The following is a 14,507-nucleotide window of genomic DNA, read 5'->3' as shown; positions in this document are numbered from 1 at the left end:
CCACCCAGCAAAGAGCTAAGCAAAAGGGGACATGGCTGACTAGGCTCTGCTAACTTCTAAGGTTGAATATAGACAACCCCAACTTTTCCCCAGCTTTTCCTGTTCCAGAGGAATCAAAACAGCACCAGGATTCCACTCTATCCCCAACCCCTCATGCACCAACCACTCACATTTCACATTAGAACTGCACAATGGTTCACCCTTCCATCATGATGCATCAGAAGATAGTTAGCACCAGCATTCCACCCTATCCCCTGCCCCCATCCACCAACCACTCACATTGTACAGCACAGTGGTCCACCCTTCCATTGTGATGCATTGGAAGACAGTCAGCACGGCAAAAAGGATGTTGTCAAACTGGGTGATCCCGTCATTGGGGCCAATCCAGTCCTTACATTCGTAACCAGCTGGGCAGCCCTGTACACCACATGGGTGGGGAGGATCGAATCCCTCTAGAATACCTGCAGATATATTTGGAGAGTGGGAGACAAACCATATGGTACTTAGCATGAACTGGAAATGACCCTAGGAAACCACAAGCCAGCAATTCTGCCACAGACAGAAGCTTGCCCATCATGCCTCAGTCCCTCTCCTACCTTGGCCTCTCTACACCCCCCCCCTACCCTTGTACAATTCAAAGAGCCTCTGTCTTTTTCAGACCACAAGCTCTACTTTGGTCTACACTACCACAAAAATTCAGGGCTGGTTCACACAGAAGACCCTGAAATAATGACAAAATCTTACTGATTTTCCAACCCCAGGAATCAGGACAGACTGTGGTTCTTCTACATGGATTTCTCACGGACAGTTGTAATGAATGCTTTATTTTACTAATCTTTGAATTTCAGGCATACATTTTTGGTTTTAAACTAAAGGTAAAATAAAACTTATTTGGATATTATTTTCATAAAAGCATAGTACTTGTTTAGGATTCCTTAACTTGTCCTTGATTCCTCCCAACCCCTCCCTGACTTTCTTCCTTGAGTATATCACTTAGCTTATGAAGAACAAATAAGACACAAATATATGGAAAATGGGGTTTTGCGTGTCCCACAATTTCCAAGGCACAATTGACAAACAAACCTCAGAGCTCCCTCATTCTTTCACAGGGGAGGACGGCACGTGTGACATGGAGCATGGAAGGGAGCTCTCTTTATAGATCCACTGAGACTCCATCTGACTCTGGTCTCTAGGGTGCCTCTTGTCTATGGATCAAAGATCATTCTCTAGAGTATGTATTCAGACTGATGGCTTTGGTACATATTCTAAAAGCCATCTATCATGAATAGAAAAGCTGAGACCACCTATTTGAACCCTTTCAAACATAAACAAGGAGGCTACATGTTTTGCAATGTAACTGTCATACAGATCTTTAAGCGGATTGTACCTCCAAAGGTCAGAGACTAGGAAGTTTCTGGTTGTAATTCTAGAGTTGGAATAGAGTATATTTTTAAGAAAGGCTCCAAATGCCATGAAATTTTGTTCATGCCCAAAGAGAAGTGGGAAAACAGGAGACACATAATAATGACCTTACCTGAACTGTTCGTGAAGCATGCTCGATGTAACTTGCCACTGTAGAACTCTAAGCCAATTATGGCAAACATGAGGATGGCAAAGAAGAGCAGAAGGCCGATCTGCAGAAGAGGCACCATGGCCTTCATGATGGACTTCAACACAATCTGCAGGCCTAGGGAGAGGAAAGGAAATGAAGCAGAGCCCTCATGTATCGCCTCCTGACTAGGTGGATTTGTTTACCCTCTCCCAGGATGGCAAGTCTTCCATGAAAAAGGAACCAGTAATCCTGAAATGACAGGTGCCATCCATAAAGAGATAACCAAGACAAGTCGAACTGAAGACTGCTCTCACCTATGCCCCTTCTCCCCTTCCCCTCCTCCTTCACTACTTCCTGATCAGTTGCTAACACAGTACCCTCCTTCTGTCTCCTGCATGCTAATGTGCACAGATTAAATTCATTAGACCCCATTTCTTACTCAAAGATAATAATCAGGGCAACCCCTACAAATCCTACAAAATAGGGGCAAAATCAAGCCTTTCTGTTATTCTTTCTCAGATCCAGCTCTATGCCCACTGGGGGAGGAGCACAAGACTGATCAGCAAACTAATAGCCTTTGACAACAGGTGTAAGAAATTTTAACCTTTGGAAACTACCTCATGTATTTCAACAGATAAATATACACACATATGATGATAACGATTATATTAAAATGCATAGGAAAAAATGAATGAAAAATACATCAATTAAGATTTATTTCAGAGTGATACAATAAGACATGGCCTTCATTTACTTTTCTGTTGTTTTCCTTACTTTCCTTTTGTTTTAAAAAAATCTTCTATTATTATTTAAATATGAGGAAATGCTAAATTTATAAGCACAATGCTATGCCCAACTGCTACACATCCAGGTTTTCCTTCCGGGAAGACTCTTGTCTAACATTGACTTATGCCCTGGATCCAATTCAGGATACTAGCCAATCAGAAAGAAGAAAGTAGATGCTCACTAGGTATTCCTGACACGAGCTTTAAGGGCCTCAAGACACGCACAGCCCGGAGAGTCCGCAGGTCCACATGGGTATTGAAGTGGGTTCCTGCAGTGGCCAGGATTCTGTGGGTGGAGACACAAAAGAGTCAAGGTTACCTGTCTGTCCCTTCCTGTTTCATGGGGAGGCTGGGTCATAGCAGGCTCTGCCTGGAAAGAACACAAAGTTAGTACCAGCTGTATGTGGGTGCACCTGAGCCTGGGTGAATCACCAGTGGTGTTGAGCAGAGTTAAATATAGCCATCTGGATTTCACTTTGAAAAGGAGAAGTTACCATCTACCAGAGTCCTAGACCCAAATCATGAGCAGAACATGTGATCTGCAACAAAAGACCCAAACCTGGTCCTTCAACTTTCCTCTGCCCCTTGCAAAATTCCTTCCCTTCCTTTCATGCTACCAGGTCCTTATGATTTCTATTTCAAAGTACCATATTCTCATCTCCTATTCTTTTTAGGGAATTTGTCTGAATTAACTTCAGTGGAGAAGTATCTTACTTTTCTCCTCCTTGACACTCAAATTATTACCAAATAAATAAATAATACTGATTTCTATGACTGGGAGCTATGCCTATGGTCAGTATACATTATTAATATGTTTTGTAATTGCCCCAAAACCATCCTCTGACTTGGACTGGGCTTCTTTGCTTTCATTGTCCCACCTTCTACAGTCATACCCAGAAACATGCATGTGTACACATATACAAATCCACAAGGATAATTGTATAGAGCAAGTATTAATGGGATAATGTAATGCATTGCATATAACCCAATGGCAATGGTGGTACTTTGTGGGGACAAGGGCACACATATACTTGTGAGTGGTACAGCCAAGGACTAAGCATTAGAAGAATTAGGCTTAAGTCTTGGCCCAGAGAACTAGCCACTTGATACAAGTCGTTTAAAACAAGTGCCTTATTTTTTTCATCTACAAAATAGAGGAGCACAATGACTTAGTTTCAGATACAAAATTACACCATGCTGAAGATGAAGAATGTAATTAAGGCCTAGTGGTTGCTTGCCTGAGGTGACTGTACTTATAAAACTGAGCCAAGAGAACTGCAAGTTCAAGGCCAGACTAGGCTACACAGTGAGGCTGTATCTCAAAAAGAGTGTACTGGCAACTAGAAAGTACAAAATTAACATTGTAGCCGGGCGTTGGTGGCACACGCCTTTAATCCCAGCACTCGGGAGGCAGAGGTAGGAGGATTTCTGTGAGTTCGAGACCAGCCTGGTCTACAGAGCGAGTTCCAGAACAGCCTCCAAAAACCACAGAGAAACCCTGTCTCGAAAAACAAAAAAAAAATTAACATTGTTTCTGACACAAGATCAATAATATTGACTTAAATTTGCTAGCTTATTCTTTGTTTTGTGGGATAACAAGTTTTATTCCTCATAACTTCTCCAAGATTAGCCCCTCTATTCAGAAGCACTAGGAAATGACTCATTGGGAAAACTGCATAGTAGCAAGAGTGGTTGATTTAACTATTCTTTGTGAAACCTCTCTGAAAGATTTTAAATGTAGGCAAAGAGAACCATATGAAAGGCCTTATGGCTCTAGGAAGCAGATGCAAGATCAACAGGTACTGAGAATGCCAATCCAGGACGATGTAATCACAGTGATGGCTGTGAACACACTAGCTACCAGCCCCACAGGCTTCCTCAGCATGGTAGAACACTTGCAACATTAACAGAATCCAGACATTTAATGATGCACAGCTCACATTAGGACACAGAGAGAATGCCCACACTGGACATAGCTGATTAGAACTAGTGGTGAACATTTCTTTCAGCTTTTGGGTTTTATACTTTGGACTGGGGGAGATGGCTCAGTTTGTAAAATGCTTACATTGCAAGTATAAGAAGCCAAGTTCCAGCTCCCAGAACTCACGTTACAAAGCCAGGTATGGTAAGGCACACCTGCAACTCCAGTGATCATGAGATGGGAGGTAGAAAATAGGTAGTTCCTGAAAGGCCAGGGTCACCAGCCTGTCTCAAGCAAAGTGTAAAACAGACCTTAGGACCAATACATGGAAATCGTCCTCTGACCCCACACAAGCACCATAAAAGCCTGTGCTTGCACCCACTCACACACATGAACACACATACACACAAAATACATACATACATGAAAACATTATGTTAATTTGTGCTCACATAATCTGAAAATCAAAAACAAAGCACTCCTGCTGTCATAAACAACTTGTCATAGGCAAGCTTTCTAAGTGCTCCCCATTTTTCCTGACCTCCAACTCCCACAATGTCCTCTGAAAAGAAAAACCAGAGTGGAGCAGAATCTCAGACACTATTCATGATTCTAGCTTACAAAGTCAAAGAAGGACATGGGGAAGGAGATGGCGTAACTTCTAAAGAGGAGAAAGAACAATGAGAAACGTAGAAAATGGAACTGAAAACGGACAGAAATAGACAAAAGGGAAAAGAAAGGAGAGAAAAAGAAAGAAACTTCAAGGATAGGTAAAGGGATAGAGACTGCAGGGAAAACAGGGCCATTGTTCTGCTTCCCCCTCAAACAAAGGCTGGACCCAACGCTGAGCCTCCTTTGCTGCCCAGGTGCGAGACTCTCCTTTCACTGTGTCTCACAAACAGAGTGAGGAGTCTGCTCTGCTCAGAAATTGGAGTTCTGTTTCCTAGGATACCCAGACACTCAGATGTTCTTTCACATCACACAAAGAACCGCTGAAAGTGAAAATTTCCTCCCCAGGCCTGGGTATGACAGGTATGCTTTAGAACATGGAGGTATAGGCAGAAGTCACTGTTAAAAGAGGGCATAAACATACAATGAAAAACGTGGTAGGAAAACAGGAGAGTGAGACTCCAAGAGAAGTAGTAAAAATGTGGAGATGCAGACAAGGAGGGAAATAAGAAATGAAAGCTAATGGAGAAGCAAGTGTCAGGGACGCGTGCAGCAAGCTCACATGGGAAAGGACATACAAGTAAAGCTAACATGAAAGACAGAGGAAAGAATATGTTACTTATTACAGGGGCTCACATAGCCAGCCATACATGCTCAGGCTCAGGCTCCCACCATCAAGGGTGCTCTCGACTCAATCCATCTCACACTCCAAACAAACAACCAGGACTTCGCACATCCCATGTCCTCAAGCTTTTTGTTCCTTAGAATTTTTTTTCTTCCAGTGCAGGAAGATTAGCTACAGAGTTTTAAAATATACACAGCCACTGGCTGCTTGTTAATTTCTATTATTCGCAAACTCTTTGAGGGAAGGAGCTATAACTTGGCTTCCCTAACAACCTGTTAAAATCTGGGATTCACAGAGTGCGAAGTTCATCGAGGGAAAGGACCCTATTCTGTGTTCCCATCTGACCCTGTGCTCATCTCCATCAATGCATTGCCACATCTTAGAGGAGTTTGACATTCTCATCCAGCCCTCTCCAGGTCATCTGTACCCCCTACAGAGTCAACTTCAGAGTCACCTGTAAACTCAAACCTATCTTCATTTCTTACAATAAAAAGTTACTTAACAATAGCTTTATGGTTTGACACTAATCTTCCCTCATAAAAACTAATGAATCTGCAGAAATCAATAACTGATAGGGGCCACAGGTATCCTAATACTTCCTGGTAGGAAGATTAGAATAGCAAGGCTGGGGTGTTACTCAGACACGGGTATGTTTGAGCATCTAGTAATGCTCTGGGAACACATCATCCAACATCTAGAGTCTGATGAGGCTCTTGTAACATACTCCTAAGACTTTGCACCCAAGAGGGTAGGACTCCATATGACAGGATGTCCTCAGTAGTGATGGTAGAGAAAGGGACAGAAGAGGAAATGAAGATACAAAGGCTAGAAGCCAACCCCATATCAAATAAGTGTTGATGTACATAGAGCTCAGCAAACCTCTGTTGAGTCTAATGCAGGGAGACAGGTGGAAAGAGAGGTAGGAAATGGCCCTTGACAGGGTCCTGAGGAAGCGGTCACACAGAAAAAAAAATTACAACATACCATGAGGACTCATAGCAGAGATGTTTAGGAGACATTTTGTGTTTGTGAGGAAACCTGACCTAGAAAACTGTAAAAGGGTTAAAAGAAAGTCAGCTCCCCTATGACATTTAAGTCAGTCCTCATCCCATTGTGCCATGTGCTGTGTATTATTTGCCCAGAACTGCTCAGCAACACTATTCCACTGTGTTGCCCAAAATACCAAAGTTACAGTGTTCTGTCTCTGAACACATAAGGGAATTTGATTCCTTTCATACCAAGGCCACAAACCACCAAGTGAGTTGCCATTGGTCCCTTTCAAGACCATCGGAGTCCTCTATGCACCTTTCTCCATGACTATAAGATTGCTTTAACAGCAGGTAGTATCTGCTGCAATATTTACACTCTTAAACTTGGAGATACACACATCACAAAATTGGAGGAAGGCCACCAAGGATAAGTTCAATTCTGAGTTAATAAAAGCCTAAGCTCTCTGCTGTCCCAAGAGCTATCTGTATGTACACTTCAAGAGAAGAGGCTCTGTTCCATTTCTTTGCCCCTTATAGGCATGGACTGATGGAAAGTTATGTATAGAGGTGTAGACCTAATTCCTACTATTCCCCCATAGCAGAGGATGGATGAATAGGGGTATACACAGCATGTAGCACATACAGTCCCATTTAGTTATTGCTTCAGGCTGGCTGTTCCAGCTCAACATCTCCACTAATATTTTGCCTTCAGCAGTCAGTAGCCAAGAAGGTGGTGAACTGAGGCTGACCTGATCATGATGATATGACAGAAGTCTTTCTGTCATGGCCACTCCAGAGGCAGAGAGGAAGAAAAGACAGAAGTGATTCCCTCGACAATTAGAACTTAACCAGCTTTCCCAGATCAGTCATCCACAGATCTTTAGTGATTGATTACTTTTGACTTCAGGATATTTTCTTATAGTCTCCATGTCAATCCAGGTCAATAGTCTCTTTTGACAGACATCTACTGTTCACTTCCTTGTCTGAAAATACCCTAAAGCAGTGGGCTTCTGTTTAGAATTGTCAGATAAAATGTAGGTTGCTTGGTGAAATTTAAGTTTCACATAAAGAACAGAACTAGTTTCTAGTACAACTAAATAAGTTAAGTGCAGTTTTTTAATCAGGTGTACACACACACACACACACACACACACACACACACACACACACACACACTACAGTCTCACTCAATACCTAAAGTAATGAGTCCAGCTAATCATGGCAGAATTGGAAGCCAGAAATTACAATGTAATGAACCCTACTATTAGTTATTACCTAACCTTCAGCCAATCTGCACGTTCTCTTTGGAGAATAGACAGAAGCCAGGGCTCTTTAACATTAGGGCTAGGCTCACCACCAAGCTTAAGAAATCACCTGTTTGCTTCTGTCCATATAAACAAGAAGGAGCGACCTTTGCTTTTGAAAGACATGCTGTTCATGAGAGAATGACTAATATTGGTAAAATGTGTCAAGTGTTTAACTAGCCCACATTATATGGAGACCAGAAGTGAGAAAGGGATCTAATTCAAGTATGATATCCAGTAGAGTTGAACTATTATTACTGTGGACAGTCCACATATCCCATGATTTGGGTCCATTTAGAAGTATTCTAGTATCCAAGAAGCAATCATTGGTTCTTTCATTTCTCAGCACTGTACCTCCAAAAAGGCACCAACTTTTACCATGCCTTTCTCTTGAAATCTATATCTTGTATTTACCTCTTGCTCTCCAGCCTCCCTCATGCTTGGATCAAATCTTCTTTGCCTTGTCTTCCCTATCAAAACAAGATGTTTGTGACCGCTGGGCGGTGGTGGCTCACGCCCTTAATCCCAGCACTCGGAAGGCAGAGGCAGGTGGATTTCCAGGCTGGGCTGGACTGACAGCCTCCAAAACAATACAGAGAAACCCTGTCTCGTAAAACCAAAAAAAAAAAAAAAAAAGATGTTTGTGACCTCATATTCTAGTCAAGGTTCCACTTGTGCCTTGGAAAAGGAGTGAAGTGCATAATCTCTAGTCATATTAGCTATTTTCAATTCTAATTCCATCGCAAGCCTTCAAACTTATGAAATTGCTACTCTGAGATACAATGTTCTTACCTGTAAAATGGGGGCAAAGACTCATTAGAAAGGTTAAGGATTTTAAAAGCCAGTGCTTGTAAATCTCTTTACATAGTACAAATTTACCACATTGATTCTTTGTCATAAGCAATAGAAATAAATTTTAGTTGTCTTAAATGTCTAACACTTTAGACTATCCTACCCTCACCAAACAGGCACAACATTTTTCAGAGCCTTCACAGAGTTGAAGGATTATCAGAAGACAAGTCTGAGAAATTCAGAAAGTAAGCATTTTGGTGTGCTAGGGATGGCCAGATCCTTACCCAAGGAAACTACAAATGTTATCTGCTATGACAAAAACAACTTGCCTTGAGGTTAAAGACCTCGAGGTGGGAAGACTGTTCTAGACTATACAATACTCTATACATGCAAAGGTACATCTAAGAAGATGGCAGAGGAAGACTCTTCTAGGGACAAGATAGCAATGGAAGGACAGCAGCAAGATTCTGTGCATTCTGCTAGTTTTGAAGATGAAAGAAGGTCACCAAGAACAGGAGGGTAGCTCCAGAAGCTGGAGAAGAGAAAGAAATGGATTTTCTCCAGTGAACACAACTCAGCTACATACACTAGAACAACCTTTTACCATTTCCAAGGTGAATAAGACTCTTGCAAGAATACACACAAAGTAGACTCCCCACAGGGAGATAAGAGTTATATAAATAAGGAAATAAAAAATAATTTTAAAAGTCAGTGTCTGCTTCAGCCTGACTCATGCAAAGCATCTGATAAAACAGTATTGCAGATAAGGAAGAGAAAGACTGTTACCAGTTTCCTTGTCTGTAAAATGAGGTGACCGTGAAGACAGAATTCTCAGGCCCCTTCTGGCTCTGAGACTTCACTCACAGCCTGCCCAAGTGGCACTTCCCTCTGCAGTTCACAACTATGCTTAGTGTCCAGACAGCTGTGCAACCCTGAACAGTCAGCTACTCGGTTCCCAGATCTTAAATACAAGCTTCATTGTTACACTGAACATCCAGGCATGCATGGTTCACATGGCTTAGAAAAGAAGTCTAATGAATTGGGTCCTTGTAACTAGATTCAGAGCCAGCCTCTTCTGTTTTCATCCACTATAGACACTTTCTCTAACAATAGGAACAGTGGGGCCCCAAAAAAGCCCAACTTAAGGACCATTGACATTAATATAGTCTATCTGGAAAAGGATGGCTAGACTCATGCATGGGGGATATGACTGTGGCAATAACCAACGATCCAAACCAAGCGAACTTTAACCACACATGTAAATCATTATGATCCATCAAAAATCCATTGAATTACATCTATGCTCTCCATTTCCTTTACATGCATTATGGGAAGTGTGATTTAATTTGGGAATCAATTCCTAGAGAATTTATTTCATTTTACTGTTTTAAATGAAGAATAAAGAAAGAAGGTTTCACTCATTAAATTGTTCACATAGAGACTATTCACAAGGAAACTATTTAAGTTGACCAAAATACATTAGAGGGAAATAAAAAAAACTGAGAATGAGAAAGCAATCTGGCTGCCTAATTCCCAGTCCCTATGAGCAGCCTCCTCTCCTCCTCCTCCCCACTGGCTATAATGCAGTGCCTTGATGCCACTGGGATTAGCTTCATTCCAAATCCCAAGACCCATGCTGTAGTCATCTGAGGCCTACTGAGCACAATGCTAGCATTCCCATGGGGGCCAAATCGGAGGTAGTAGCTGTCCTCATGACATTAAATGCAAGATATGGTTATAGTGAGTCAGAAGGTCAAAGGTAACCCATAAGTAAGAGGAGGGAAGTGGTCCTCTTATGCAGGAAGAGACATGCACAGGAAGAGCAAGGAAGACATGAGATTAGCATGTTTATGACAATAAAATCAGAGTGGTATCTAAGCACTGGTGAGGTAGGGAAAGTGGAGAATAGTGAACAATTCAGAAGAACTGGAAATGTCACTAACAAAAAGACCTCATGGGATGTGTTGATTTGGATGGACCTGGCAGTGTCCCAAGAGCATTGGATGCTAGTCTTAAATGTGGCAGTAGTCCATCAGATAGTCACAAAGCCACTCTGTTCAACAGAGTCTTCCTGCTTGATGGTATCTCACTTTCCCTTCAACCCCAGATTTAGTTACTATAGCCAGATGTTAGCCTTGGACTTGATCCTCAATTAATTCTCTGATAGGAGGGCTATCCTGTGGTCATGTATATTTTTACCAGATTCACTGTGGGTAGACCCAGAACACATTTAAAAAATTGTATATTGCCATTGTTTAAGAATGGCCAAATATGCTAGAATTTAGGCCACTTATCTATAAGGGAAAAAGACAGTCTTAAGGACTTTAATTGACTTGTGTTATAGAACAAATTAAAAGTATACACATCAGTGACCCTTTAAGACTATTTTGATCATAGATCAATAAGAAGCATATTTTATAATAAAGGCAGAATGAATGTGTATATATGCACATAGCACATAAAATAATATTTACTCAATATGTGGCAGACTTGCATCTTCCTCTTTAATACTTCCTTTCTTTTTTTTAATACTTCCTTTCTTATGCTTAATGCTGGTTGCAATCAAGTTCATTTCTTGACCTTCTAGTGCAGTGGTCATCAACCTTCCTAATGCTGTACAGTTCCTCATGTTGTGGGGACCCCCAACTCCCCCCCCCCTCTCTCCCTCTCTCTCTCTCTCCCTCTCCCTCTCCCTCTCTCTCTCTCTCACACACACACACAAGAAAGCCATCATCATAGAATGGTATCTGTTTCTGTTTTTTTTGTGTGTGTGTGTGTGTGTTCTTTGTTCTTTTCCTTATGTCTTTGCTCCACAGACAATAAGTGACAGCTAAGAAGGTTAACATTTCTTGGGAGAATGAGAATGCAGGGAGGGTCAATTTGCCCTTTCCATTAAGAAAAGTTTATGCCATTTACAGTAGGGAACAATTGCCTCTGGCCTTAGCAAAAGTGGGAAACCACTTATGGAACAGAAAATGTAGTTCCCAAGTTAAATTTCAAAGGAAACTTAGCAGGTGGTAGCAAAATATACCTTTTGATGAAAAAGAAAAGTCATGACATAAACTCCTTTCTCCCCTTGCCCACCATAACAAAGCTTAACGGTCAAAACAGGTCATACAGAAAAGGTTGTGCTGACATCTAGGGACAGACCACTCTTGGTAGTGAACAGCTAACCTTTTCACCACAGAGCATTTAGCAGCATCCTTAGCTTCTAGCCACTAGCTACCAGGAGCAGCCCCCTTTCCACCCCTGTCTCTGAATATTGTCAAATGTCTACTGGGAAACAAAGCCAACCCTTGGAAGGACCTCTGAACAAAGAGACCTTTGATAACCCACACAAACATGAGAAAAGCCTAATTGCTAACCAAAGTTAGTGAGTGGCATGTTCCCACAAGGCCACCCAATCAGAAACAAGAGGTTGCTTGCATAATCTTAGCCATAAATTTGAACTACAAATGGTCCTAGGTTCTGTTTTTTGGAGTGAGGGAGGGATTATCCACTTAGACCCAGAAAACGAAAATGCTAAAGAGGCAAAACTCTAATCATTATTCAGAGAGCATGACAAAGGTAAAAAGAAAGTTGCCTCATTGCTTTACAGTTCACACAGACATTACCCATCCTCATTTCCTAAGTTAGAGAATTAAAGCTAGGACAGAGAAACAGCCTAGACCAAGGTCACTGCAATAGTAAACTATTAAATCGAGACTCAAATCCACACATTTGTATTCTAACTTTGGTACTTTGGGTAGCTACAAAAGATAATGGCTAATAGCTAGAAACATATACCAAAGGCACACATATGTGATAAACACTCTCTAGGGTAGCCACAGAGCTGCCTCTCTGCAGAGCCTTACAGTGCCCTGTGATTGCAACATCATATGGAGGTGACCAGAACGGTGCTTCAGAGAGCTAACAATGGAGGAGAATGGCTGCAGAGGGAAATCATACAACATAAGAACTTGCTAACATAAATACATGTTCTTTGGGCTGCTTTTCAAGTGGTATTAAGGGACTTCTGTCTATCCTCCACCCACATACTTTCTGTCACTAGGGTCCCCTCCAGACCTGGAACAAACACTTGTGAGATGGCTAACCAGGCCATAAGTAGAAACCAGTCAAGGATAAAAACTTGGCTAATAATAATCCATGTGGCAGCCAAGTTCCCAACACCAGCCTTAATAGAATGTACTAGAGAACTCCAAAGTGAGACTCCAAGGATTGGCTATGCAGCTCATTACAGCTCATGGGAGTGTGGTTACCTGCTGCTGCCATTGCCAGAACCTTCTCTGCTACCTACGTTCCTCTGTAGTTTTTCAGCAGACTGTAACATTCTCATGTGATATTGCTGGCCACAGTAGGTTGAGGTACTAGCAGCCCCTTCCCTGGGATTTTTGGGAATGGGCAACAGAGCTCAGCTGTCACTTCTGAAGCAGCTAAAGCCATAAAGTAAAAGCCTCAGAGCTGTAGTCAGCCATGATCTCAATAACAGGGCAAAGCTGGCTACAGTGAGAGAGAGAGCAGCTGATCCCAAAGAAGAGAGAAAAGATGAAAACAAAAGGATTTCTGCAGGAATTGAGTTTGTGTTCATAGGGTCCTAGCTATTTCTTTGTCTTTCTGTAACATGTAGTTCTATGAAACATGCCCTTCCTGATCAAAAAAACCCAGGTAGATGCCCATCACAACAATCACTGCTCATCTTCTCTGTACAGATAATACCACCTGGGGAAGAAACCAACGTCAAAGTTGGTATAACTGGTTTATCCAGACCTACAAGAGCCAAGGGATGCATAAGACAACAACAACAACAAAAACATAGAACCATGCCCTGGCATAGAGCTATTATCCAGTAACAGGATATGTGAGTATTTGTGCAAGCTTTTGCCTTGATAATGTCTTACCAAGTGGCTAGGTTCCTACGATACTAAAACAATGCTCCCTCTTCAGTATCCAAGAGTCACAAGACTAATATTCATTCATAAGCCCAAGGAATGCTAGAGTCCTCTTCTCAAACATCTCTCTCTCTCTCTCTCTCTCTCTCTCTCTCTCTCTCTCTCTCTCTCTCTCTCATACACACACAGAGAGAGAGAGAGAGAGAGAGAGAGAGAGAGAGAGAGAGAGAGGTCAACACTGCATGGCCACGCAGAGGGGAATGACAGACTCACCACCACCACCATTCCACACGTTGACCCAAGCAATCTTTTAAAGGTTGAGGGAAAACATGCTAATAAAAGTCTCCCTTCTCACAGTGCTATGAGGTATTTTTTACTTCCCCCATCTGGGAAATACGTGGCTTAAGGAATATGCTTCAATTTGTAATACCTTCTCAAATCAGTGACCCTCTCCAACAAATCATAGATCCATAAATCCTAGGAAAATATGTTTGTCTGTTGTTCTGCATTCCTAGTTCTGCTTACAATGTCTGGGAGATTGATCTGCATAGCAGACATACGCCATTTCTTCCAGCATTACAAGTATTTGGGGGAAAAAACTAGATAAAATTTCCCATACTTGCTGAGAAGCCAAACTCATAATTACAGGTTTGATGAAGAGGCGGCCATAAAGCTACTATAAAATACCAACTGTCTGAAAAACCCCAAATGAACTAGAGCCATTTGTCAGAGAAAACAAAATGCTTTGTACTTTTTAGAGTCATTAAGCCAGAATTCATTCAAGGAGTTCTGAGTCATATTGCATCCCCTACCACCTATTTGGAATATAATAGAAATAGCAGCAATTTTAATAATTAAAAAGAATTGTATCTCTATACTGGAACTGTTTGTTACCCAAATCTATTTGATAGTGATATGTAAGCACAAACAACATAAGTGGTTTTAATTGTTTTGTCATTGTGAATAAATAAAGTGCTGAGC

The 14,507-nt window shown here is 41.6% G+C and overlaps 1 protein-coding gene across 7 annotated transcripts in view; it reads right to left on the bottom strand.

The window, feature by feature from the left end:
• Nucleotides 1-14,507, bottom strand: part of Cacna1e (calcium voltage-gated channel subunit alpha1 E) — a 450,477-nt gene that overhangs the window by 212,525 nt on the left and 223,445 nt on the right. For all 7 annotated transcript variants that reach the window (XM_040737130.1, XM_040737129.1, XM_040737133.1 and 4 more), the window contains 3 exons: nt 2,520-2,623; nt 1,535-1,687; nt 280-461 (listed from right to left, as the gene is read on the bottom strand). In XM_040737130.1, coding sequence (XP_040593064.1) covers nt 280-461; nt 1,535-1,687; nt 2,520-2,623 — 439 coding nt within the window. The remainder of the gene's footprint in view (nt 1-279; nt 462-1,534; nt 1,688-2,519; nt 2,624-14,507) is intronic.

This window comes from Mesocricetus auratus, unplaced genomic scaffold (assembly GCF_017639785.1).
Source record: "Mesocricetus auratus isolate SY011 unplaced genomic scaffold, BCM_Maur_2.0 Super-Scaffold_100676, whole genome shotgun sequence".
In the NCBI taxonomy this organism is placed as follows: domain Eukaryota; kingdom Metazoa; phylum Chordata; class Mammalia; order Rodentia; family Cricetidae; genus Mesocricetus; species Mesocricetus auratus.
The sequence above is the reverse complement of the archived record's forward strand: the minus strand, read 5'-3'. Positions and strand labels throughout refer to the sequence as shown.